A 24547-nucleotide genomic window follows, 5' to 3' on the forward strand; every position below is an offset into this window, starting at 1 on the left:
AAAGCAAGGGCATGGATTATAGAGTGAGGAGAGGCTATGAGGAGAGGAACGGCATTCCGGGGCAGCCTAGACCTGGGATTCTCTCAGCCCGGGGGTGTCCTGGCACCCAGCACGGGACAGAGGAAATGGACATACAAGGGTGGTGTCCCCTGGGCCAGGTCTGAGCCCTGCCCTAAGTAGCACATGGTCTAGTGAAGGCAAGAGCCTGTGGCCATCCTCTTCATTATTTCATGTTACTATCCTATTAGTCGAAGCTGCCATTTAGTGCATGTTGCACAGGTAGTATGCTCCCTGTCACTGCCTGCTCAGTATATGATAGTGATTTGAGGGGTATTTTTCTGTAGCATGTTACCTGCGTCATCTCATTTAACGCCCTCAGCAACCATTGTATGCAGCTAGCATTAGCCCATTTTACAGAATTGTAAACTGAGGTTCTGAGAGGTTGGGACAGTTGCCCTTGTCTACAGCTGGTCAAAGACAGAGTCTGGTTTTTAACCCTGAGTGGGGGACTCACTCCAAAGCATGTCCCAATCATTACATGAAACATTGACTCATCTTATTTTACCCTCACAAGAAGCTGGAGGCAGGAAGTATACTAGTCAGTATCTTACCCATCAGGAAGCTGAGGCTCAGCAAGGTTAAGAAACCCCCCAAGGGGCTGGGGGATATGATTGGCACTGGGCCCCAGGGGCTTCTGTCCCTAGAGCCCATGGCCTCCACCACCTGCCCGACCACACAAAGACCATGTGCAATGTGATCAGAAGCTGAGAGGACCAGGCCAGAGGGCTGTGGGAGGTCAGAAGTGGAGGTACTTTTCAGGCTGGTGGGTAAGGGAGACTGCCTGGAGGAGGTGGCTTGGCATTAGTGGGATGGGCTTTGGAGGATGAGGGATGCAGCAGGGGAGATGAGACTCAGGGAAAGGGTATCTCTGGGGGAGAAGGCAGAGTGTGCAGAGGGGCAGGCAAGGGGAAGACCAGGGTGGGGTTGGGGGTCTGAAGGGTTGGACCCCACCCTGTCAGTCCAAGGCCGTCAGTGGGTTTGAACAAGGGAGTGCTGTGATCAGGGGCTGAATGACCCACCTTGTGTCCCCTTGGCTACCTTTTCTTCCCCACACCTCCCTGGGGCTTTTGTGAGAAGAAGGCTTGAAGTGGGCAGGGTGGGAGGGATGTTGGGGGAGCCCTAGGGGCACATGGCTCTCTACTCCTGCCAGCACCCAGCATGAGAAGGCTGCTCTGAGGGCATCCCCGGTCAAGACCTTGGGATCTAGGTCCAGCTCTGACACTGTTTTGCCATGTAACCTCGGTTGACTCGCTATCCTCTCTGGGCCTTAGTTTCCCCTCTTGTACCATGGGTCTGGGTGCTTTTTAACAACCCTTCCTCCTCTGACAAGCCGAGAGCCCACTGGTGGTCTACTTTAAGAACCGGAAACTTGGACTTCAGTGAATCTGGGTCTAAATACTGCCTCTGCCAAGTTCTGGCTATGGGATGATGGGAAAGTTGGTGTGTCTAAGTTTCTTCTCCATTTGTAAAATGGGATCATTAACAGCCTGTTGTGAGGGATCCCGTACCACAACGCACATAGAGGACTGAGTGGGGTGCTGGACCAGACAGTCTCCGTGATAGGAGCTGCACACTCTTGTCCCAGGAGGAAGTTCGTTGGGGAACCAGAGTTAGCTCATGCATCTTGGGATGGTGGAAGGGAGGGGGAGGTCTGAGGTTGGGCATCATCTCCTTGACTACATACCCAAAGCAGTTGTTTGGCCCAACCCACCCACCTCCAGGGACAGGACCTTACTCACCCTTGGGGCCACCCGTTCCTTCTCTGAGCAGCTCCAATTTTTGCAAAGTTCTTCCTTACATGGAACTGAAAACTGCCTCAGTGTCCACAGAGCTGCCAGGACAGTCATGCAGAGATTCCAGAGAAGGGCCTAGGGCCCCCTGCAGCCCTTTCTGCCTTGGGCTGGCCAGCCCCCTTGGCTGTGGTTTAGGAACTCTGTATCTTCTCTCTGCGGGACCATTTTTGGAACATGTCACCTCCACACTTCCTGTCCAGGAAATTCAGCTGCCCCTGGAGCCCATGCAAGGCCTCGAGAACACTTGCAGCTACCCTCCTCCCCTATACCCATTCACAGGCCCTTTAGCTCCAGGCTGAGGTGTCCACCCGTGGGACCAGACTTTGAGGGGTCAGGATGGTCATGCCCCTGCCTCAGTGCCTGCCCTCCCATCCTCCTCTGCCTTGCTCCATGAGGTTTGGAGCCTTGCTCCTTCACTGGGGACTCAGCCCAGCCTCTCCTCATTGCCCAGGCCTGGGGAAAGAAGTGGCCTGTGGGGAGGGTTTGTTCTGCCTCAGGGCTGAGTCATCACCTTTTTGTCCCCGGAGTGACCACAAGGGGGGCTGTGGGGGAAGAGAAAAGGGCAGGAGTCAGCAGGCTCCCCTGGAGGAGGAGGCACACAGGGAAATGGCTGAGGCAGCAGAGAAGCGAGGGTCCGGGGAGGCCGCTGGAGGGACCACGATCCTGGGAGCTGGAACTGAGCTCTGAGGAGGGACAGGAGCGTCCCCAAAGATTCCACTGGGAATTGTTCAGATCGCCACCTTCTTGGGATGGAGAACATCCACCCACCCAGAACCAGCAGGCCTAGATGGGGAGGGGACTGGGACTTGGTCTCCATGCCCCCTTTGGTGGGGAGGAAGGGAGGAAGTCCGGGTGGACCTGGAGCTTAGGCCCATTGCAAGGGATCAATGGGGTGATGTGCTTCAAGTATCTAGCCCAGCGCCCCACTCCCAGGCAGAGCTCAGGAAGAACTCGCTGCCATCATGACAATCACGTCCACCCTTCTCAGGAAGCCTGGCCCATCCCCACCTCTTGATCTCACTCATAGTTCTTTGGAAGAGAGGCTGCCTCTGGGTAGACGCCCACGAGCCCTTTCCAGGGATGGCACAGGTGCCCTGGGAGGTTTACAGGCCCAGCAGGGGCAGAGGAGGGTTCTGGAGGCAGGCGGAAGGCAGCTTGGTCTGCTTCCAGGAATACGAGCCTAGGATTCAGAGATCTGAGAATCCAGCCAAACCTCTTCCTCCTTGATCCCCTCCCTTTCAACAGTGCCCCCTGCCCAGCTGGGGGCAGGGAGGGGCTGACTCAGCCCAGCTGCAGAGGGACAGAGGAACAAGAAGTGGTGAGGAGAAAAAACAGTCTTGGCCACAGAGGCTCCTAGAGATGGAAGTGGCCGGGAGAGGCTGAAGAATCCCCTCCTCGCCCTGTGGCTGTCTTTTGGGCTGGGAAGGTGCCCACGGGCAGGATTTGGATCCTCGGAGGCTTGGGAAGTTCTTCGCCCTGTGTCCCATTTCAGCCTCTCTCCCAAGCTACACCATAGAGGCTCTGAAGTTCATCTGTAGTCCACCCTCCCGAATCAGAGCCCGGAAGTTAGTTCCTCATTTCTAATTGCAGTCTTTTCTCCCTAACTACCAGCTAGAAGTTCTTCCTGACGGTTAGCTGGAATCTTTCTCCGTCTCTCTCTCTTTAAAAATGTCAACATTTTATTTTTGATTCGGGGGGTAGATGTGCAGGTTTGCTGCATGGGTATGTTTCGTGATGCTGAGTTTTGGGATATGGATGCCATCACCTGGTACTGAGCATAGTACCCATAGTTTTCCAACCCTCACCTACTCCCACCCTCCCTGCTTTAGTAGCCCCCAGTGTCTGTTGGTGCCATCTTTATGCCCATGCGTACTCAATATTTAGCCCCCACTTAGAAGTGAGAACATGTGCTATGTAGGTTTTCTGTTCCTGTGTTAGTTTCCTTAGGATAATGGCCTTCAGCTGCACCATGTTGCTGCAAAGGACATGACTGGAATCTTTTCTCTCAACCACGACTCGCAGCTAAAGGCCAGCCTCCTCCCCAGCACCGGCCCACACTTCCTTTAAGCTTCTAACTCAGGTGCCCAGGGAAGGAGCCCAGCTGCAGGCACAGCCAAGCTGGTCCCATCCCCAAGGCCTGGCCGGAAAGAGTTGCTCTGCTGACCCAAGGCCTCAGTGTCCTCTACCGCCCCAGCCCAGCTTCCACTTTCTCCCTCAACTTGGTCTTCCATCAGCACTTCTCATGGGCAACCCTTAGCATGGTGCTCCCCCTCAGTAGCTGCCCTCTAGGCAAGAAACAGGGGCAGCCATTCCTCCTCCCCACATCCTAGGGCTGTGCCTCCCCTGGCTGGGTGGTAACAGCATGGAGAGCCTAAGGAAGGAAATCGGGTCTTTCCAAAGGTCCTGGTCCTCCGGAATCTATCTAGTGGGCAGGGTCTGTCTCTCTCTCTCTCAACAAGATAAAGACAAGGCTGGGTGCGATGGCTCACACCTATAATCCCAGCCCTTTGAGAGGCCTAGGCAGAAGGATTGCTTGAGTCCAGGAGTTTGAGCTTAGTGAGCTATGATCGTGCCACTGCACTCCGGCATGGGTGAAGGAGCAAGATCCTGTCTCAAAAAAGTCAGATGGTGACTCACCTGTATCAAACTCTCAGGGTCTCTCGCTGCTTGGCCAGGTGTAGTAGCTCACGCCTGTAATCCTAGCACTTTGAGAGGCCGAGGCAGGCAAACTGCTTGAGCTCAGGAGTTCAAGACCAGCCTAGGCTGCGACAAGGCCCCGTCTCTACACAAATTAGCCAGGTGTGGCGCCACACGCTTGTAGTCCCGGCTGCTTGGGAGACTGAGGTGGGAGGATTGCTTGAACCTCGGGGGTCGAGGCTGTAGTGAGCCAAGACTGCCCCACTGCATGCCAGCCTGGGTGACAGAGATCCTGTCTTGGAAAAAAAAATCCCAGAAGGGAACCCACTTACCTTATCATAGCCCTCAAGACCTTCCTGCTTCTGGAACCTTCCCCCCTACTTCCCTCAAGTCATGATGGCTGCCTTCCTGTAGCTCAAACTTGGCAGGATCGTTCCCATGTCAAGTATACAGTATTTCCATGCACAGTTCCTGGAAAATTCTTCCTCTGATGGTCACATGGCGGGCTCTTTAGGGGCCCTTCCCTGACTTATCTTTATTTTCTTTGTAGCACCACTTGAGAATTTCCTACATATGTATTTATTTGCGTTTAATGCCTCTCTCAGCCACTAGAATACAAACTCCATGGAGAGGCAGGGACTTTGCCCTGTTCAACTTTGAATCAGCGGTGCCTGACACAAATAGACACTCAAGAAAGTATGTGGATGGGCTACTATTATTCAGCCTTAAAAAGGAAGGGAATTCTGATCTATGCTGCAACATGGATGAACCCTGAAGCCATTACGCTGGGTGAAATAAGACAATCCCAACAGACACATGCTGTGTGAGTCCACTGAGAGGCAGTGCCTAGAGCAGTACAATTCACAGAGACAGAAAGCAGAATCATGGTTGCCAGGGGCTGGAGGAGGCAAAGGGGAGTTGCTCTTTAATGGGAACAGAGTTTCAGTTTTGCAAGATGAAAAGAGCTCTGGAAATTGGTTGTACAACAATGTAAAATGTAATTGACTTGATACTACTGAACCATACACTTAAAAATGGTTGATATGATAAATTTTATGTATGTTTTACCACAATTAAAAATATATATATATTTGGATGGGAGGGTGGGTGGGTAGATGGATGGACAGATGAATGGATGGATAAGATCTCAAGTCCCACCCTCCCTCCTGGCTCAGGAATTATCAGATTATCAGTGATATCAAGGCCCTCAGAGGTTGTCCTGTCCAAGGTCTTCAATACACAAATAGGGAAACTGAGGCTTGGAGAAAGGAAGGTCACACAAGAAGGCAGAGTCAAGAAGGAACATGCTCTCATGTCCTCTCTCAGCCCAGAGCAGGCCTCGCCCTGCCTTCTCCCACTGGGTGCCTCGGGACTGCCCACACCCCTGCTCTTAGGGGTTGGAGATGAGGTCCACAAACTGCCTGCCAGCCCCGACTGCCATGTGCTCCCTTCCTCTTCTGCAGAAGCCCAAGTACCAGGTCCGCTGGAAGATCATCGAGAGCTATGAGGGCAACAGTTATACTTTCATTGACCCCACGCAGCTGCCTTACAATGAGAAGTGGGAGTTCCCCCGGAACAACCTGCAGTTTGGTGAGACGGCAGCTCAGCACCCCACACCTTCCTATCACAGGGCCTGTGGGGGTTGCAGGGGGCCTGTGGGCCTTTGGACAGAGGCCCTTTGGTGCCCTGGGACCTAAGGGACCTGTGTGCGTGGCAGGTAAGACCCTCGGAGCTGGCGCCTTTGGGAAGGTGGTGGAGGCCACAGCCTTTGGTCTGGGCAAGGAGGATGCTGTCCTGAAGGTGGCTGTGAAGATGCTGAAGTGTGAGTGATGGGAGGGGATGAGGGAAGGGATGGGGGGTGGTAGATGCTGGGGGTGGACTGGCCCTGGTGTCACAAGAGGCATTGTCCACGTTTCAACCTGTTGAAGCCTGGGGGACAGAGCTCAGGGGTGAGGACTTGAGTTTTCTTGTGAGCTCCAGGCGCCCTCTGACTCCTGGCTCCAAGAAGGTCTGGGTCACCCTTTAGTTGTGAAGGGGCTTCTGACTGAGTTCCAAAAAGGCTGTGGGTGCAGAGAGGTCACCTAGGACCGTGGCTTGGCCACAGTTTGGCTTCCTGTCACCTGAAGACCAACTCAGTGACAGGCCCATCCCTCTTCTCTCTCTCTGCCATCTGTGTGTCTGCATTTTTCCTTCTTCTTTTCGCTTCTGGCCACTCTGGGTCTCGGGGTATGCCCTGCTTGCTCCCCTGGGTCTTTGCATTTGGTCCCCATGTATCTGTGTGGTGCTCTGTGTCCTGCCCTCTCCCCGTCTGTGGGACCTGTGGTTCCTTCTCCCAGCCACGGCCCATGCTGATGAGAAAGAGGCCCTCATGTCTGAGCTGAAGATCATGAGCCACCTGGGCCAGCATGAGAACATTGTCAACCTTTTGGGAGCCTGCACTCATGGAGGTAAGGGCCTTGGGGCTCATGGGGCCAAGGTCTTGGGGCCTCTGGGGGATCTGAGGGCCCCAGGGCTACCTTGTTCCATCTTCCCCTTCTCAGGATCCTACTGATCCAAGTGCCAGTGGGATCCTGGTCACAGCATCCCTTAAACTCCTGGGCCCATCTCCTGGACTAGTCAGGAGCTGCACGGGCAGCTCAAGGCATAGAGACTGATAGGGAACATCAGAGCCCCTGGAGAAGGAGATGAACATGCAAGCTCCTAGGCCCTGCTTCCAGGGAGCTGGATCCTGTGGGTCTGCAGTGAAGCCCCCTGTCTACCTCTTATGAAGCCTCCATTCAAGGATGCTTGGACACTCTCCCCAGGGCCCACAAAGGTGCCCCAGGCTTTGTTGGAACTCCAAGTGCCCCACATCCTCTTCACCGATAGCAGCTCTGACCTACACTGAGCCGCCACAGCTTTCCTTTGAAGAAATAATTCTTGGGCTACATTTTTTTTAAGGCCTTTTTTTTTGTTGTTTTGTTTTTTCTTGAGACGAAGCCTTACTCTTACCCAGGCTGGAGTGCAGTGGCGTGATCTTGGCTCACTGCAACCTCTGTCTCCCGGGTTCAAGCGATTCTCCTGCCTCAGCCTCCTGAGTAGTTGGAACTACAGACGCCCGCCACCATGCCTGGCTAATTTTTGTATTTTTGTAGAGATGGGGTTTCACCATGTTAGCCAGGATGGTCTTGATCTCCTGGCCTTGTGATCCGCCCACCTTGGCCTCCCAAAGTGCTGGGATTATAGGCACGAGCCACCACACCCCACCAAAGCCATCTGTTTTAAACAGATGGAACTACTGAGGCACAGGGAAACTTGCTCAGAGCCAGGGATAGAAGTCAGCTGTGCTGAGTCCCGGTCCAGTGGCCTCACTGCCCCCAGTCCCATGCTCCTGTTCACACAGGGGAGCAGTCAGCACCTCCCTCACCCCATACCCTTGGCTGCTTTAGGCCCTGTACTGGTCATCACGGAGTACTGTTGCTATGGCGACCTGCTCAACTTTCTGCGAAGGAAGGCTGAGGCCATGCTGGGACCCAGCCTGAGCCCTGGCCAGGACCCCGAGGGAGGCGCTGACTATAAGAACATCCACCTGGAGAAGAAATATGTCCGCAGGTAGCCCCTGGCAAAGGATAAGAAAAAGGCCAGGTCTGGGAGGCGGGCGGGACCCGAGTCTGTCTTCAAAGCCAGCTCAGGGTTGGATGGCTAATGATTGGGTGGCTATGCGGCCCTCACCTGCCACCTGTGTCATGGGAAGTAGCCACCCACAGGTTTTATGGGCACCTCTGTTTCTCTACTCCTTTTCCCCTTCATTCAACAAATATTTGAACATCTACCATGTTCTGGGAGTGTGGAAGGCAAAGATGGGCAGCTCATAGTCTGGTGGAGACATGCATTAATGAAATCACCACCCAGTGTGTGTAAAAGATCAACCGAGATCTGTGCCTGGAGCCCTAGTAAGAGATGGGCAGATGTGGCTGGGTGTGGTGGCTCACACCTGTAATCCCAGCACTTTGGGAGGCTAAGGTGGGTGGATCACCTGAGGTCAGGAGTTTGAGACCAGCCTGACCAACATGGTGAAACCCTGTCTCTACTAAAAATACAAAATTAGCCGGCGTGGTGGCGCATGCCTGTAATCCCAGCTACTCAGGAGGCTGAGGCAGGAGAATCGCTTGAACCCTGGGAGGCAGAGGTTGCTGTGAGCCAAGATCACACCATTGCACTCCAGCCCGGGCAACAAGAATGAAACTCCGTCTCAATAAAAAAAAAAGAGATGGACAGATGTGGGGAGAAGTCTCCTCTTTCGCCCATAGCCCGTGCTGGCGATGCAGAGCACCTGTTCCAACTAGAAGCAGCCAATATCAGTGTCCCACATTCCCATGGGGGAGTGGGGACAGGGCGTGTTAACTGTTGGATGACAGGAGACAAAACAGCATGATTGTGGCCAGGTCCCCGGCCCACTTGGACCTGTTTCCCCAGCCAAGCTGTCAGTGTTGAACCTCTCAGGGTCTTTCCGGCTCTGTTGTTCTGTGGTGCTGTGATTCCTGGAAGCCATCCGGAACAGAGCCATCCGACAGACAGAGTCACATGGGGAACCAAAGAGAGGAAGTGGGGAGATTCATGTCACACATGAGTCAGGGGCAGAGGCGGAGCCTGGACTAAAATCCTGCTCTCTTGACTTCCAGTCCAGGAGTCACCCAAGCCACACTGCTGTCCTGGAGGCCTCTGTCTCAGGGGCTTGTGGGGCCAGGACAGGATCAGAACAAGAAGGGTGTACACTGTGCCCTCATCCTAGATACTGTCAGCTGCCATGCCCCAGGAGGCAAAAGAGAAGGAGGCCCTGTCTTCACCCAGGGTCCTAAAAATGGGGGCCTGGCAGCATCACTTCCTCTTCTGATTCTCTGACACTTCTATGAGGGTGGCACACACTAGGCCTCTGAAGATCAGATCAAAATGAGCACCAAAGGAAAGTATTAGCTTCCGTCTTCAAATACGCAGATGGGGAAAGTATTCCCAGAGTGGGTAATTTCAAAGGCAAATGGCCTGTAAAAGGATCCCAGGCTGTTAACAGAAGTATAGTTTCTACAACAAGGGAGTGGAAGATTTTGCCACGGTCAGATTATAAATAAAACATTGGTTTCTCCTTCTGGGAACACTAGAATATGGACATTGTCAAGGTACACATCCCTAGTGCAGAGGGGACAGGAGGGAGAGAGAAATCCTATCTGGTTGGAACGTTAGGAGCAGTAGTGCTTCAATCTACAGTAGTGCTTCTCAAATTCTCTACCCCGTGTGCTCTCATAGGCATCTCTTTTTTTTTTTTTTTTTTTTTTTTTTTTTTTTTTTTTGAGACAGAGTCTTGCTCTGTCGCCCAGGCTGGAGCACAGTGGCCGGATCTCGGCTCACTGCAAGCTCCGCCTCCCGGGTTTACGCCATTCTCCTGCCTCAGCCTCCCGAGTAGCTGGGAATACAGGCGCCCGCCACCTCGCCCGGCTAGTTTTTTGTATTTTTTAGTAGAGACGGGGTTTCACTGTGTTAGCCAGGATGGTCTCGATCTCCTGACCTCGTGATCCGCCCGTCTCGGCCTCCCAAAGTGCTGGGATTACAGGCTTGAGCCACCGCGCCCGGCCAGCATCTCTTGAGGACTGCTGGAAGTGCACCACCTCAGGCCCACCCACCCAGGCCTGCTGATTCAAAATCTGCATTGCAGATTCCCGGGGTGATTTACCTGCACATGAACTGGTGTTTAAGCAGCACTGCTCTAGACCTAGACCAGTGGGCCTCAGCTTAGACTGCACTTTTGTGATCCCCTGGGGAGATTTAAATCTGTGAATGACTGTTTTGCCCCTAGAGTTTCTGAAGTATTAGTAATTAGCCTGGTCCTAAAAGCTCCCGAAGTGATTTTAATGTGAAGCCAGGGGTGAGAGGCACTGTCTAGAGAGGACTCAAGGGGCCCTAGGATATGCCCCGATTCTAGTAGGGCTATTATGGGGAAGAGGACTCTAACTTCTCTGTGGCCCTTGAGGGTAGAGCAAGGGCTAGGAGGAAAATCTCAGGGGCAGATTGGCATTAGGAACAGTGAAGAACTTTCTCGCAGGCAGAGCTGCCCCAAACCAGAATGGGTTGTAAGCTCCCTCACCCGGGCCAGCCAAGCAGAGACCAGATGGAGTGTACACAAAGGGAGGTTCCAGTTGACCATGGGGTGGCAGGTGGTCAAGGCCTGAGCTGAGCAGTGCAGTGATGGGGACTGACCCCTGCCCTCCAACCCTCTCTCCTACGTAGGGACAGTGGCTTCTCCAGCCAGGGTGTGGACACCTATGTGGAGATGAGACCTGTCTCTACTTCTTCAAATGACTCCTTCTCTGAGCAAGGTGAGGAGGCCTCAGGGCCAGGCCCCATTTGCTTGATAAGGGAAAAGGAGAAGGGGCTGCTGGGGTGAGGGGTGGGGAGTGTGGCAGGGCTGCCCTGATGCCTCTTCCCACCCTAGACCTGGACAAGGAGGATGGACGGCCCCTGGAGCTCTGGGACCTGCTTCACTTCTCCAGCCAAGTAGCCCAGGGCATGGCCTTCCTCGCTTCCAAGAATGTGAGTAGGAACCTGGCCCTGGCTCGTAGCCACCCAGGTCTGTGTTCTGGGGAGGCTGAATGAGTGACGATGGGGAGGAGGAAAGGGGAAAGGAGAACTTGGGGGCACGGGGTAGGGGAGGAGACAGAGTGTGAGAGTCATTTGGGCAGCAGCTGCAAGGGTGAGTGGGAGAAAGCTGTGTCCAGGGCTGGAGCTCCGGGGCTGGGCACCTGTGTCCCCAGTGTGAAGATGAAAAAGGGTACCAGGCTTTTTTTTTTTTTTTTTTTTTTTTTTTTGAGACTGAGTCTCGCTCTGTTGCCCAGGCTGGAGTGCAGTGGCGCAATCTCGGCTCACTGCAACTTCCACCTCCCAGGTTCACGCCATTCTCCTGCCTCAGCCTCCCGAGTAGCCGGGACTACAGGCGTCCGCTACCACGCCCGGCTACTTTTTTGTATTTTTAGTACAGATGGGGTTTCACCGTGTTAGCCAGGATGGCCTTGATCTCCTGACCTCATGATCCGCCCGCCTCGTCCTCCCAAAGTGCTGGGATTACAGGCATGAGGCACCGCGCCTGGCCCGGTACCAGGCTTTTTCATTTGTTTTTGCTAAATAGTGTATAAAAGACAACAGTTGTCCCTGCTCATGAAGCACATGGTCTGGTGGGGATAATGGAAGCTTCCTCATAGAATTTTGAGGATATTAGATAATGTATAAAGTGCACTCAGCCTAGGAAGAAGTGCCAGGGAATGGGAGTTCTTGCCATCTTCCTTAGAACAGATTTGGGAGTCAGTGGTTTGATTGCTGGCTCTGCCACCTGCTCTGTGACTTTAAGCAACTATTTAAATTCTGTGCCTGTTTCTACACCTATAAAAATGGGTGTAACAATGTTTGAAAAAAAAAAAAGGGTTCAGTGTGTGCAGAGTTTAGGGAAGGGCCTGGCAGACAGCAGCTGCTATGATCAGAAATAATGGTAGGGTTTGGAGACTACTGCTCTGCACAGAAGCCCTCTGCTTCTGGGGCCTGAGCGGACCACTCAGAGGACAAAGCGCGAGAAGGGCCATGGCTGCTCAGGGTAATGGCGGTTTCTAAGCATTAAATGATCAGACCATGCTACACGTTCTTAGATCCTGGGCCCTGGTAGAAGGTATAGACAAGGGTTTATGGTAAAGGACCAAAACTGATGTCTATTCCAACAGGGACCCCAAAGCCATCTGGGGCCCTCCCTGCCATCCTCCTCACCTCAGGTTAAGGTAGGAGACGGCCCAAGACTAACCCTGCAGTGCTTTCCCTCAGTGCATCCACCGGGATGTGGCAGCGCGAAATGTGCTGTTGACCAATGGGCATGTGGCCAAGATTGGGGACTTCGGGCTGGCTAGGGACATCATGAATGACTCCAACTACATCGTCAAGGGCAATGTAAGTGCTGGGAGGGCTTGGGCCAGGCTGAGGAGGGGGTGAAGAGTCAGGGCCCAAAATAACTGGGGACTGTTATCCCAGGCCCGCCTGCCTGTGAAGTGGATGGCCCCAGAGAGCATCTTTGACTGTGTCTACACGGTTCAGAGCGACGTCTGGTCCTATGGCATCCTCCTCTGGGAGATCTTCTCACTTGGTGAGCCACTGGGCCCACTCCAGGCAGAGCCTAGGGCTGGCTCCTCTGGTTGCCCCACTGGTGGACAAAGATGTTTGGTGCCCAGGACACAACAAGGATTGTGAGAGTGCAGGAATGGGCAAGGGTCTCCAAACCCAGCATTGCGGTTTCTGCAGGGCGGGGCAGACCCCCTGCCCCTGACAGGCGCTCCTTTCTGGCTCTTCCCTCATTTGTCTCTGCTCAGTTGCTGCTACCTGTTACCCTCCTTTGTCACTGTTTCCCTCCTTTGCCTGAAATCTACAGACCCTTGAAGATGCAGCTCTCTACTACTAGGCTCTAGTAGAAAGAACTCCCATTTCCTGAGGACTAGGCACAAGGACTTGTCCCCAGTTCTTAAATACCCTGCTCCAGCACCCTCATAACCACCCGACTGTCCCCACTTTAACGATACACAACTGAAGCTTTGGTTTTACTGATCCCAAAGCCTGTGCAAGAATTCTTGTTTGGCGTGATAAGGCCTGGCTGGAGGCTCACACGTTCCTAAAGCCTAAGCCTGCCACACAGTGGATAAGAGCAGCTGCTGTTGCAGTGTTGTCAAGTAGGACCCCTCAAACCCAGTCTAAGATGTGTGTGGGTGTGCGGGAACGGGGAGAGGACAACAGGCATGGCCTCTTACCTGATCTCGGCCTTTGCAGGGCTGAATCCCTACCCTGGCATCCTGGTGAACAGCAAGTTCTATAAACTGGTGAAGGATGGATACCAAATGGCCCAGCCTGCATTTGCCCCAAAGAATATGTAAGCGAAGGGATCCCAGGGAGGGAAAAGGACACCCCAGGCTTTCACTGGAACAGGATGGAAGGCCGTGTGGCCCTGATCTTTCCCTGTCCAAAATGTTCCAGGGTCAGGCTTTCTCTCTCCCACAGTGGGCACAAGCCCCTTCTGAGTTCAAGGTATGAGCGATGTTCTCAGAGAAGCAGCTGTCTGTTAGGGCTGGTCCGAAATGACCACTTTTCTTTTTCTTTTTTTTTTTGAGACATCTTGCTCGTAGCCTAGGCTGGAGTGCAGTGGTGTGTACGATCATAGCTCACTGCAGCCTCAATCTTCAGGGCTCAAGCAATCCTTTGGCCTCAGCCTCCCAAGCAGCTGGGACTACAGGTGTGCACCACTAAGCCCAGCTATTTAAAAAAAATTTTTAGTAGAGATGGGATCTCATTATGTTGTCCAGGCTGGTCTTGAACTCCTAGCCTCATGTAATCCTCCTGCATCAACCTCCCAGTGTTGGGATTATAGGCATGAGCCACTGTACCTGTCCCTAAACTCGGACTTTTAAGAGACTGTTATTACAGTGACCCTGAGGATACCAAAAGGGCCTCATCTGTCAAAATGAGGGTGATGAGAGTACCCTTCTGCAAGGGTTACTGTGAGGATTAAATGGTAAAGCATGCCAAGGACCTGGCATAGGTTTTATACTAAAATTACTTTTGACTGGGTTTGGGGACCTCTGCTGGGTAGGTCTCCCTAGGGGTGTGTGTTAACGACCCCGGACCCTAGAGAGCTGCACATGGGCATCCTCTGTCCTATCTCCAGATACAGCATCATGCAGGCCTGCTGGGCCTTGGAGCCCACCCACAGACCCACTTTCCAGCAGATCTGCTCCCTCCTTCAGGAGCAAGCCCAAGAGGACAGGAGAGAGCGGGTGAGTGGGGTGAGGCTTGGGGTGGGTGGCCGGTAAAGCAGGTTGGGTTGGGCCTGATGGATCTGGACTGACAGTCTCTGGTCTCTCCCACCCTCAGGACTATACCAATCTGCCAAGCAGCAGCAGAAGCGGTGGTAGCGGTAGCGGCAGCAGCAGCAGCAGCAGTGAGCCGGAGGAGGAGAGCTCTAGTGAGCACCTGGCCTGCTGCGAGCAAGGGGATATCGCCCAGCCCTTGCTGCAGCCCAACAACTATCAGTTCTGCTGAGGAGCCGACGACAGGGAGCACCACTCTCCCCTCCTGCAAGCTTCAACTTCTCCACGGACGGGGTGACGTGGGGAGAACACACAAACTCTGCCTTCGGTCATTTCACTCAACAGCTTGGCCCAGCGCTGAAACTTGGGAAGGTGAGGGATCCAGGGGAGGTCTGAGGATCCCACTCCCTGAGCGTGGGCCATCACTGCCAGTCAGGGGCTGGGGGCTGAGCCCTCACCCCCTCTCCCCTACCGTTCTCATGGTGTTGGCCTCGTGTTTGCTATGCCAACTGGTAGAACCTCCTTTCCTAATATTCTTCTCTTAATGGAAGTGGACTGACTTTATGCCTGTGAAGTCCCCAGGAGCTACACTGCTACTGAGAAAACCAGGCTCCTTGGGGCTAGACAGACTGGCAAAGAGTTGAGCTCTTCCTCTCCGAGAGGCGCAGCAAGAGCAGCAGATGCTCACAGACTACACTCAGCTCAGGCCCCTTGGAGCAGGATGGCTCCTCTAAGAATCTCACAGGACCTCTTAGTCTCTGCCCTACAAGCCTTCTTCACTCCACAGCCCTACCCCTCCTACCCCAGCACTGGTACTGCTGTGATGAGCCAAGTGGCAGCTAAAAGTTGGGGGCGTTCTGCCCAGTCCCCTGTCATTCTGGGCTAGAAGGCAGGGGACCTTGGCATGTGGCTGGCCACACCAAGCAGGAAGCACAAACTCCCCCAAGCTGACTCATCCTAACTAACAGTCACGCCGCGGGATGTCTCTGCCCGCATTAAACTAACAGCATTAATGCAGTCAGCCTCTGGTTCTTTGTGCCATATGAGCGCCTGCAAATTCCCTGGAACTTCTTTCCCTCCCGCCTTCACATGCAGTGACGAGCTCATGTCTGTGGCGCTTGACCACAATGTGCACGGAATTGACTCCTGCTTCACCAAAACCAGATAATTTAATAAACTTTATTCTTGTTGGGGGAAGAGAGAAGGAGGGGGAAAAAAAGCCACCTACTCCACTCCTCTCAATAAATTAACACATGGCCAATTCCCAGGCCCTAAACAAACCCTGGGCACTTGAGCCAGTCCTGCTGTTTCCTTATGGCCCAGTCTGCTTCCCCTTCACAGAAGGGAGTTTTTCCTACTGCTGCCAGGTTATGTCATGGCCAGGGACCACATCCTGTCTGTGGAGAGGGTCCCAGGCCCAGAGAGGATGTTGGCTGCAGCAGCAGTGGCCAGGGAAAGGAGGAAGGGGACGCTCTTCCTCAAAGCTTGGGGGCGGAGAGGACAGTCCTGGAAGAGAGCTGTGGCTGACTGTTCCTCAGCTTCCCCCAAATGTGGGTACAGGAAGAGCAAGAGAGAAATGTATCCCTCCTTCAGGGAGAATCAAGAGCCCAAAGGGACCCCTAGTCAAAGGCAGGCCACCCCAGGCCCCTAGTCAAAGGCAACAGGCTAAGCAATTCATGAGACTGGGGGCGCTGAAACCAGGGCTCCTCAGGAGTGGGAGAGACCTGAGCAGCCTTCCCACCTAGTGCTGGGATTCATGCCTTAGCCCACCCCGGATCTCTGCCCTGACCCACAGCAGGCCCCACGGAAGCCACCAGCTACCAGCCTTTCCCTCAGCCTCCCCTCCCTCCATTAAACATACCATGTCCCCCAAGTGTTCTCTCGGGGCCAGAAGAGATTTCCTGGCACCACTCCTGACCTGTGGAGGGTTGAGAACCGAGGACCCTGGGTCCCACCATGCTCAGGGAATGGAAGCTCTTTGGTCAGTCCCAGCAGTCAGAGGCCCTCCCCACAGGAGACCACTTCTGCAGGTCCCCTGGATAGCTCTGCCTCAGGCAAGGGCCTTACTATGGCTTGAGAGATGGTATAGTCCCTGTACAACAGCCTGGCTTATTCTGCCACTGTGGCCACCTCCTCTTCCTCACCCTCCTCCTCTGTCTCTGTCTTGATCTGAGCAACCCCAAGGCGGTAGAGGGTGTCACGAATGACCACCTCACCAGGCTGGCAGCTCTGTACAATGTCATGGATCTGACGATTGACAATCTCGCGGCTGGTGAGGAAGTCCATGAGGCGGTTGTAGAGGTAATAGTGAGTGGCATTGTCGAAGGCAATGGGCCGCTGGCGGACACTGTTTGGTTTGCTGTCCACGATGGAGGCCAGGATGGTTGCGTAGGGTGCCAATTCAGGGCACAGCGCCAAGGAGTGGTGCCCAGTACTGGGGTCGCCAGGATTGGGCTGTGTGCCTGCATGGACGATGCGCCGTGTGGCAGTCTTGGTGACTGGGTGCTGGATAGAGTGCTCAGTTTCTGTCATGTCCACAGTATAATGCTGGTCCAAGAGCTCTGGGCAGGACACACTCTAGAAATGAGAATGCCTTTTGACAAGAAGGAATGACTAAGGGGGAACCCATCTGGTGAGAACAAGCACTGTAGGCTCAGCCAGCCCTGTCTGAATCCTAACATCACCATGTACTGTGCCTCCTAGGCCAACCCCCGCCCCCCAGTGCCTCCATTTCCTCACGTGAGAACAGGGACAGTAACAGTGGCCACCTTCCAGAGCAGATGTTGGATTACTTGGGCTGTTATTGCCCCCGGTCCATTCAGGCCAGGGGCTGCAGGGGAGCAGAAAGATAAGGCTCTGACTAAGGTTAAGACACTTTGCTGGGGTCCCCGGCATGCTCATGGAGCCAGTGAGCCCCAGGGAGTAATGACAACAATGACTCCTCCAAGGCAAAGCCAGAGGCCTTCACTTCCCATAATGCATCCTGGCTGGGGCACTCAACCCTTGTTATTCTTCCGGAACTTCTTCCTAATTATCAGTTCTGACATCTATTTCAGCAAAGGACAAAGGTTGGCTTTGGAGGGTACATGACTGGTGAAAAATACTGTCTGGTACAATATACCAAGACACAGAAACAAGAGCTCTGCCACTAATCTGCTGTGTGAGCTGGAAAAGTACATTTCCCCCTCTGGGCCTTAGTTTCCCCTTTTAATGAAAGGGTTGGTAAAATGAGTGTTTTCTAACCAGAGTATCTTCAGATCACAACAGATACACTGCATGCCATGCAGTATATCCATGGTCAACTAAATGTAGACATGGTGAATTAACCGTAATCCAGGGCTGGCTGGGGCCTTTAATATGTCAGTGTGCACAATGACTGTCAAAGGTGGCAACTTCCTAGGCTTCTCTGGAAGGCAACCTCTTTTAACACAAGGTACCTATGTTTGGGATACCCTGGGCACACCTAAGTGACATACTGTGGCCTCAAACAGAGGGCTTGGTCAGTAAAAACTTATGGAGTAGGCTGGGCGTGGTGGCTCATGCCTGTAATCCCAGCACTTTGGGAGCCTGAGGCAGGTGGACTGCTTGAGCCTAGGAGTTTGAGAACAACCTGGGCAAAATGGCAAAACCCCGTCTCTACCAAAACACAAAAATTAGCCGGGTGTGGTAGCGCATGCCTGTAATCCCAGTTACTCGGGAGGCTGAGGCAGGAGAACTGCTTGAACCTGGGAGGCAGAGGTTGCACTGAGCCAAGATCATGCCACTGCACTCCAGCCTGCGTGACAGAGCAAGACATGGTAGGCCTGAGGAGACATGGCAGTTCCTCAGGACGTGACTCACCACAGGTGGCTCCGTGGGACTAGAGAAACAGCCCTGGTTCCTCCCCCACATCTGGTTGGTCAGCTCTGGGTAGCAGAGGTCAGCACACAGGGCCACTGACGTGGCCATATCTACCACATAGACAGGCGGCCAGTGGCGGGAAGAGGCAAGCAGGTCCACATGGTCACGGGCACTCTCACCCCGCACAAGATACTTGGAGCCGCAGACCACCTGAGAGACGAAGGGCAAGGGCGCAGGGTTAATTAGGAAGCCAGACTGCAGACAGTATACAGTTCTCACTCGCTTCCCAGGAAGATGAGCAATCAGCTTCATGGCTGAAGCCATGGCCATCCTGCCAGAGCCCGTGGCATTCTGCTCCCTTCCTACTTCTGTCCTTAAATGAAGGCACCAGCTCATCTTTGCCCTTCAGAGAGACAGCTGGGAGCATCCTGTCCTCAACTTAGGCTGAAAGGCACCTCAGAACATCTTTCAAAACCCCACTCTCTACACACCATCTACCAGTTCACCATGCTAGCTACACAGCAACAGCAGCAGCAGCAGCAGCAGCTAGGAGCTGGTTAAGAATGGAGATGCCTGGGCCCCAGGTCAAGCCTAAGAAACTAAGGTCTCTGGAGTAGGGTCTAAGCATCTGTACTTTGAGCAAGCTCCCCACCAGACCCCAGTGGGCTTGTTGCCCAGATGGGAACTCACAATGTAGTCTAGTAAACACCTCCACTGACAGGGCTCCCCAAGCACCATTCCACAGCTCTGGGAAAACCCACTTGGCTGTCACCTTCAGGTGATGCCACTCCCATCACAGTCCCCAAGATCTACAGCTCTCCCTGTGCTGTCAGCTGCTTCTCACGAGATGAACCCCCGTCGCATGAACACAATCCCCTGAGCAGGCTCTGATCTGCCCAGGGTAGAAGCATTAAGCATCTTCAGACACAGCTTCTGTTAAAGTAGTTGGGAACTGGATTCTCTTTTTATAGCTAGGTCCCCCTGTTGACTCACGTGCTTCAGTGAACTGAAGGCTCTGCTAAGCCACCTCTCTCCCGTTTAGTACCTGTTAAGTGGGGTTTCCATCCCAGTATCTACCTGGGCCCACTCTGTCATCTAGTATATAACCTGTCCTGGAGCTAATTAACCCAGTGACCTCCACACCCTTCCACAGGTTTCCCATTCAAAACCGTCCAAAAGGTCCCTCATCACTCAGAATAAAATACCCACTGTTACTCTGGCCTAGAGAGCTCTATGTGATCTGGCCCCTGGGGAGCCCTCCAACATCCCCTCCTCTCAGCTCACTCTGTCTCCCTACTCACGGCTTTGGTGGTCCCTTGGCTGCAACACTCCTTCCCTGGCTTGTCACTGGGCTCCTCCCTATCCTGCAGGTCTCGGTCTTCTCTGCCACCTCAGACAGCAGGTTCCTCCCTGTTACTTTTTTTTTTTTTTTTTTTTTTTTGAGACGGAGTCTCGCTGTGTTGCCCAGGCTGGAGTGCAGTGGCCGGATCTCAGCTCACTGCAAGCTCCGCTTCCCGGGTTTACGCCATTCTCCTGCCTCAGCCTCCCGAGTAGCTGGGACTACAGGCGCCCGCCGCCTCGCCCGGCTAGTTTTTTGTATTTTTTAGTAGAGACGGGGTTTCACCGTGTTAGCCAGGATGGTCTCGATCTCCTGACCTCGTGATCCACCCGTCTCGGCCTCCCAAAGTGCTGGGATTACAGGCTTGAGCCACCGCGCCCAGCCTCCTCCGTTACTTTCTATCTTAGGCCCTTATCTAATTTCTTCAGAGCCAGTGCCACAAGCTGTGGTGACTGTATTTCCCCACTAAAATATATGGTCAGCTACGGAGGAATGACATCTTTGTCATTCTTTATACAAGTTCGACTTATACCCTCAACAGCTGATGCCCAGGATGTGGTAGAGTGCTTAAAAAATACTGACAAAAGACCCAGCCTCCCTCCCTAGCCCACGGGGTAGTACCTGACCCATGGGCAGCTATGCCAGAGGTTGCCCAGTGACTTAAGTCTTGCCCCACAAAACTGAGCTGGATCAGTCTCTGTGGGAAGTTCAACATTAGCAAATTCACTCCAAGCTCCCTCTAGTTATTTTCTTACCTGATGGGGGCACACCTTGTAGATTTTACCACCTGTGAAGTGAGGTGGGGGCTGCATAGCTCTAGCTCCATTCTGTACAGATTCGTAGAGGGCCAACAAGGAGAAGCAGAGCTGGTCCTGGAGTGGAAGAACACGATTAAAAACATAAGAGTGAATGCTAAGGGACCACGCCTGGTGCTCAGCATCACATACTCACCCAACACCCAAAGCAAAAGAATAGAGTGGGCCTTGGAGCCTCATCAGCCCAACCTCCTCTAGGTACAGGTAAGCAATCTGAGGCCCTGAAAGGATTAGGTCACAGACAAAGCCAGTCGGATTCTGAGGCCTGAGTCCTTTCACTTTTTACAGGGCAAAGAAACCATCAAAGGGGAGCTAACATTTGAATCTGATCTTGAAGGAAGCAGAACATTTTCAACAGCACAGAAATATGAAAGGGAAAGTAAGTAATGTATGAATCAAACACATAGACACACACACACTCTTTGTAATAATAGGCATTTTCTAAGAGCTTGCATAGGTAATAACCAGACACTGTAAAGTGCATTCCTTACAACAGTCTCACGAGGTTAGTATTTTGGTTATTTCCATTTTACAAACAAGGAAAATGAAGCTCAAAATATAAAGCAGCTTATCCAAGATCACACGCAGTAAGGAGGAGAGCCAGGATTCCTGACCCCAGAACCTAGGCTCACAACCTTCAACAGGAGGAACTGCTAGAGGCCAGGCCCCACATACATGTCACCATCTAGCTGCTGACCACCTCCTAGGCATCCCTGACTGCCAGCAGCTTGGGTCCAAGGCGGATGCCATCACAGGTATTCATATCCCTGCCCTGAAAAGTGGACCAATCAGCCTATCCTAGAAGCCCCGATAGCCACCACTGCCCTTGACACTCACCTTGGAGTCTTCTGCTCCAAAGGGGATTCCACACTGCCTTAGCAGATGTTGCAGCTTCTCTTCACTGTAGGAGCCAATCTCATCAAGCTTGCAGGTGCCCTCCTGGAGCAGCCTCACCAAGGCACTGCCGCTACCTGCAAGACACAACAGTGCTGGTGGGAGGGTGCTGCTGCCAGCCACCAGAGGCCATGGCTAGGCCCACAAAACAGCAAACAGTGGAAGCCAGCTCTGCACCAAGCTCTCCCCTGGTGCTGGCAGAGGTGGGACTCAAGTCAGGTCCATGCTTTCTGCAGATACCTGAAATCTCTCAGAACTGGCTTTCTGCCCTGGAACATCTGAGTGAGATACCCTGCAGACAGCTACTGAAAAAAACCCTAAAATAAGTCAGCTTTTAATCCAGTCTTCTAAGGTTTTTCAGAACCAAGACCTCAGATGCTTACCATGACTGCAGCAATAAGAGAGCAGTAGCTCTCGTTTTAAAAGTGTTCTCTACACAACGTTCCTGAACCTGGCTAGCGCAAGAGAACTACGTGGGGGCCTTAAAAAAATAATCCCTGGGGGCCGGGTGCAGTGGCTCTCACCTGTAATCCTAGCACTTTGGGAGGCCAAGGCAGGTGGATTACCTGAGGTCAGGAGTTCGAAACCAGACTGACCAATATGGTGAAACCTCGTCTCTTCTAAAAATACAAAAAATTAGCCAGGTGTGGTGGCGTGCGCCTATAGTCTCAGGAACTTGGGAGGCTGAGACAGAATTGCTTGAACCCAGAAGGCGGAGTTGCAGTGAGCCCAGATCGCACCACTGCACTCCAGCCTGGGTGACAAAGCGGGACTCTGTCTCAAAAAAAACAAAAAAACAAAACAAAAAAAAAGATGCCTGGGCCCTTAAAGTATTAATAGGAATATGAGGTTGGACCTCAGTATCTAATATTAGGAGGCACTGTTTGAGAACCTGCACATCACAATATATTAAGTACTTATGGTATCAATTCAGTGGGTCATTTCCAAAAATTCAAAAATGAAATAAGACAGAAAATAAAGTGTATCGCACTTGGTAAGGAAAAATACTGTTTTGGGAATGTTGTTTCAATTATACACATGTGCATATGTACGAATATCATTCTGCGTCATGATACAAAATGTATTTCTTACTATGAGTTACAGTTAACGAAGAAGGCTATTGCTCTAACTGTATTAGCTCACTTTATCTTCAGTGATCTAGGAAGTGGATAGCTATTATCACACCCTCTTTGTAAATGAACCAACAGTGGCTTAGGGCAATGATGGGACCTGACAGAGGGTCGCACAGCTACTAAGTGGCATAGCTGGGAATCCAACTCAAGCTCTTAGAAACTTATCCTCTTATCCGCTAGTCCAGGGTTTCTCAATGTATAATCCACAAAACTAGCTGCAAAACCATCTGGGAGGCCTATTTTGAAGGCAGATTCCTTGGCCTGCCCCTACACTTTCTCAATGAAAATTTTTGGGGATGGAGCCTTATCAGCATTTTTTACAGGAGTTCCCCTACTCAGTGTGTGTATCCCAGAAGAATGACAATGAGCCGTGCTCCCCTGCTATTTAATATGGTGGACCGCTCTTCGACTCTGCACCAGAACTTAAACTCTAGGGGATTTTGACACGGGCTGTTATTATCTTTCTGAAAGGAGTCCTCCAGTGGGGCCTGGCCCTCTCGCTACCACTGTGCTATCTTGCCAAGGACAACGTCCCAGACTCTTGATTGAGCCCTTTTTTGACCCCAGTCAGCCACCAGGTGGCCTTACCAGGTACTGGCTGCACATCCAGGTTTTTGTCTTTCTCAGTGTTGACGACCACAGCTCCTCTCATGAGTGGTGGGAAGAAGGGGGCAATAACGGAGGCATCAAATTTGGTGATAGGGATGCTGGCAGGAAATGCCACCTGCTCAATCACCTCTGTCTCCATCGTGGCCCAAAAGTCCTCCACATTTACCTCATTAGAGCCCAGGAATTCAGGCCAGGTGAACTAGAAGGTCAGGATAAAGACGGTCAAACTGTGGGAGTCACAGAACATCAACAACACAACAGTCTACCCTGTCATTATAAACACGGGGAAACTAAGGCTTGGTGAAGAAATCAGACAGCCAGGCCCTGCCAGGGAGCCTTGAATTTCAAGCTCTGTACCCACTTTTGGTCACATTTCTTTCTCCTACACCACAGTACTCTCCCAGGCATGAATAGTCCCTAAGTCTCTTCTGTTTCTATAGCTTTGTTCATGTCATTTCCCCCGTCTTACAAACAAAGGGGAGCTACCATTTGAGTACCTGTTATGTGTCAGACACTTTGTAATGAACTACTAAAAAACAAGTCTGGGGATGGCTGAGGTGAGTATTCGAGCACTTGAAGCGACAGAACAATCATGTCAACACAGGTCTAGTTCCAAAGCCCAAACCCTTACTCCCGATACCAGGCTGGCAAGAACGAGCAGAATCCTATTGAGTAAAATTCCAGCCATTTTCCAAGGCCCTGTGGATCGCCGACCTCCTCCCACACATTGTCGGCACACAGCTATCTCTTCCACCCAATGCAGCATTTACTTATCTCTTATAGACATCTATTAATAGCGCTTGTGCTGCTCAATTTCTCTTCTTGCAATGCCCTCTTATATGGTTCTCAAAACGTGACCCAGATCCTAATACCTCAATCAGAGTTGTATAGGTTACTTATTAGAAATGTAAAAACCTTGGCCACATCTTGAGCTGTATGAACTAAACTCCTAATTTTGCATTTAAAAAAGTTTCCTTAGAGGAATGGTTCTCAAAGGGTGGTCCCTGGACAAGCAGCAAGAATATCACCTGAAAACTTGCTAGAAATGCAAATTCTTGGCCCCACTCCAGATCTCCTGAGTCAGAAATCCTGTGGGTGGCACCCAGCAAGCCCTTCACTTTAAAAGGTTGTGAGAACCACTGCCCTGTGTAGTTCTTATACCCACTAAAGTCCAAGAACCACTGCTCCCCATAAAGGCTCCTCTCCTCACCTTATTCCTTTGTTCGCCACCTCACAGGGTGCTTAGTGTATGCTCTGCGTAAACGGCACACCTGGGGGAATGAGGCCAGCTGAGTCTATCCTCTCCACAAGGAGCAAGGGAACAGGAAATGCCAACCCAGTACACCAACTAATCACAGGATCCTCCTTTATATAACCCCAAGAGAGGGGCTGACAAGTCTCTTCATGGATAACAGCATATTTAAGTTTTGTTCCATAACTTCCTGTTTTAGTTCATAGACTTCAGGATACCCTCTCCCCACATACACCACACTCCTCTCCAGAACAAAGTACCACCTCTATGAAAGAAGAACCTGGTACCATTGAAGGGAAGAGACAAGCAAACTGAGAG

General features: G+C 52.4%; 2 protein-coding genes across 7 annotated transcripts in view; one reads left to right on the forward strand and one right to left on the reverse strand.

The window, feature by feature from the left end:
- Positions 1-15364, forward strand: part of LOC105466874 (colony stimulating factor 1 receptor) — a 61303-nt gene extending 45939 nt beyond the window's left edge. For both annotated transcript variants that reach the window (XM_071098231.1, XM_011716016.2), the window contains 11 exons: positions 5954-6080; positions 6208-6312; positions 6827-6937; positions 7919-8081; positions 10749-10837; positions 10954-11051; positions 12324-12446; positions 12528-12639; positions 13314-13413; positions 14206-14314; positions 14412-15364. In XM_071098231.1, coding sequence (XP_070954332.1) covers positions 5954-6080; positions 6208-6312; positions 6827-6937; positions 7919-8081; positions 10749-10837; positions 10954-11051; positions 12324-12446; positions 12528-12639; positions 13314-13413; positions 14206-14314; positions 14412-14579 — 1305 coding nt within the window. In that variant the 3' untranslated portion in view covers positions 14580-15364. The remainder of the gene's footprint in view (positions 1-5953; positions 6081-6207; positions 6313-6826; positions 6938-7918; positions 8082-10748; positions 10838-10953; positions 11052-12323; positions 12447-12527; positions 12640-13313; positions 13414-14205; positions 14315-14411) is intronic.
- A 146-nt stretch (positions 15365-15510) lies between these two features.
- The window catches only part of LOC105466876 (HMG-box containing 3), a 52386-nt gene continuing 43349 nt past the window's right edge, over positions 15511-24547 (reverse strand). For all 5 annotated transcript variants that reach the window (XM_024788217.2, XM_011716021.3, XM_011716022.3 and 2 more), the window contains 5 exons: positions 22957-23176; positions 21179-21312; positions 20282-20398; positions 18188-18397; positions 15511-16924 (listed from right to left, as the gene is read on the reverse strand). In XM_024788217.2, the coding sequence (XP_024643985.2) occupies positions 16457-16924; positions 18188-18397; positions 20282-20398; positions 21179-21312; positions 22957-23176 (1149 nt within the window). In that variant the 3' untranslated portion in view covers positions 15511-16456. The remainder of the gene's footprint in view (positions 16925-18187; positions 18398-20281; positions 20399-21178; positions 21313-22956; positions 23177-24547) is intronic.

This window comes from Macaca nemestrina, chromosome 6 (genome assembly GCF_043159975.1).
Source record: "Macaca nemestrina isolate mMacNem1 chromosome 6, mMacNem.hap1, whole genome shotgun sequence".
Classification (NCBI taxonomy): domain Eukaryota; kingdom Metazoa; phylum Chordata; class Mammalia; order Primates; family Cercopithecidae; genus Macaca; species Macaca nemestrina.